This window comes from Corapipo altera, unplaced genomic scaffold (genome assembly GCF_003945725.1).
Source record: "Corapipo altera isolate COAL_440 unplaced genomic scaffold, ASM394572v1 49689, whole genome shotgun sequence".
Classification (NCBI taxonomy): domain Eukaryota; kingdom Metazoa; phylum Chordata; class Aves; order Passeriformes; family Pipridae; genus Corapipo; species Corapipo altera.
Window position 1 is genome coordinate 1 of NW_020887149.1, and position 1,617 is coordinate 1,617.

The 1,617-nt window shown below is 58.6% G+C and overlaps 1 protein-coding gene across 7 annotated transcripts in view; it reads left to right on the plus strand.

The window, feature by feature from the left end:
* The first annotated feature begins 105 nt into the window (after positions 1-105).
* HGH1 (HGH1 homolog) overlaps positions 106-1,617 on the plus strand; it is a 3,944-nt gene continuing 2,432 nt past the window's right edge. The window contains exons 1-3 of one of the 7 annotated variants that reach the window (XM_027632636.1): positions 106-178; positions 380-503; positions 642-930. In XM_027632636.1, the coding sequence (XP_027488437.1) occupies positions 739-930 (192 nt within the window). In that variant the 5' untranslated portion in view covers positions 106-178; positions 380-503; positions 642-738. The other 6 variants (XR_003525685.1, XM_027632637.1, XM_027632635.1 and 3 more) reach the window with 6 other exon arrangements.

Below are 1,617 nucleotides of genomic sequence, written 5' to 3' on the forward strand. Positions count from 1 at the left end.
TCAATGAAGGTTTTTGGGGTTCAGTGAGGATTTGGGGAGTTCAATGAGGGTTTTTTGGGGGTTCAGTGAGGATTTGGGGAGTTCAATGAGGGGTTTTGGGGTTTGAGAAGGACTTGGGTTCACTGAGGATTTTTGGGAGTTCCCTGAGGATTTTTGGGGTTCACTGAGGATCTTTGGGGTTCAGTGAGGATTTCTGGATTCAATGAGGGGTTTTTTGGGGCTCAGTGATTTTGTTTGGGGTTCAGTGAGGATTTGAGGAGTTCAGTGAGGGTTTTTGGGGATTCAGTGAGGATTTTTGGGGATTCAGTGAGGATTTTTGGGGATTCATCGAGGACTTTTGGGGTTCAGTGAGGGATTTTGGAGTTCAGTGAGAATTTAGGGGTTCAGTGAGGATTTAGGGACTTCAGTGAGGGGTTTTGGGGATTCAATGAGGATTTGGGGACTTCACTGAGGGTTTTTGGGGGTTTCAGTGAGGATTTGGGGAGTTCAGTGAGGATTTGGGGGTTCAGTGAGGATTTGAGGAGTTCAATGAGGATTTGGGGATTCAATGAGGATTTGGGGAGTTCAGGGAGGATTTACGGACTTCACTGAGGGTTTTTGGGGGTTTCATTGAGGATTTGGGGGTTCATTGAGGATTTGAGGAGTTCAATGAGGATTTGGGGACTTCCCTGAGGGTTTTTGGGGTTTGGCAAGGACCCGATGGTGCCAGTGCAGTGAGGGGCCCCCAGGGCGGGCTGGATGCCTGAGGAGAAGCTGGGATTGTGCCCTGGAGAGGGTCTGTCCCCAACACCTGCCCTGTCCCCTCAGCTGACGGCCACGGGGCCCGGCCGGCGCCTGCTCAGGGCCCGGGGCACCTACGTGGTGCTGAGGGAGCTGCACGGCTGGGAGAGGGACCCCGAGGTGCTCAGGGCCTGCCACAGGGTCATCCAGGTCAGTGGGGGGACCCCAAGGTGCTCAGGGCGTGCCACAGGGTCATCCAGGTCAGTGGGGGGTCATGGGGTGCTCAGGGTCTGCCACAGGGTCATCCAGGTCAGTGGGGGGTCATGGGGTGCTCAGGGCCTGCCACAGGGTCATCCAGGTCAGTGAGGGGCACCCCGAGGTGCTCAGGGCGTGCCACAGGGTCATCCAGGTCAGTGAGGGGTCATGGGGTGCTCAGGGCCTGCCACAGGGTCATCCGGGTCAGTGAGGGGACCACAGGGTCATCCAGGTCAGTGGGGGGGACCCCGAGGTCATCCAGGTCAGTGAGGGGTCATGGGGTGCTCAGGCCCTGCCACAGGGTCATCCAGGTCACTGGGGACACCCTGAGGTCATCCAGGTCAGTGAGGGGTCATGGGTGCTCAGGGCCTGCCACAGGGTCATCCAGGTTAGTGGGGGGCACCCCGAGGTGCTCAGGGCCTGCCACAAGGTCATCCAGGTCAGTGGGGAGACCCCAGGGTCATCCAGGTCAGTGAGGGGTCATGGGGTGCTCGGGGCCTGCCACAAGGTCATCCAGGTCAGTGGGGGGACCCCGAGGTCATCCAGGTCAGTGGGGGGCACCCCAAGGTCATCCAGGTCAGTGGGGGGACCCTGAGGTGCTCAGGGCCTGCCACAGGGTCATCCAGGTCAGTGAGGGGTCAT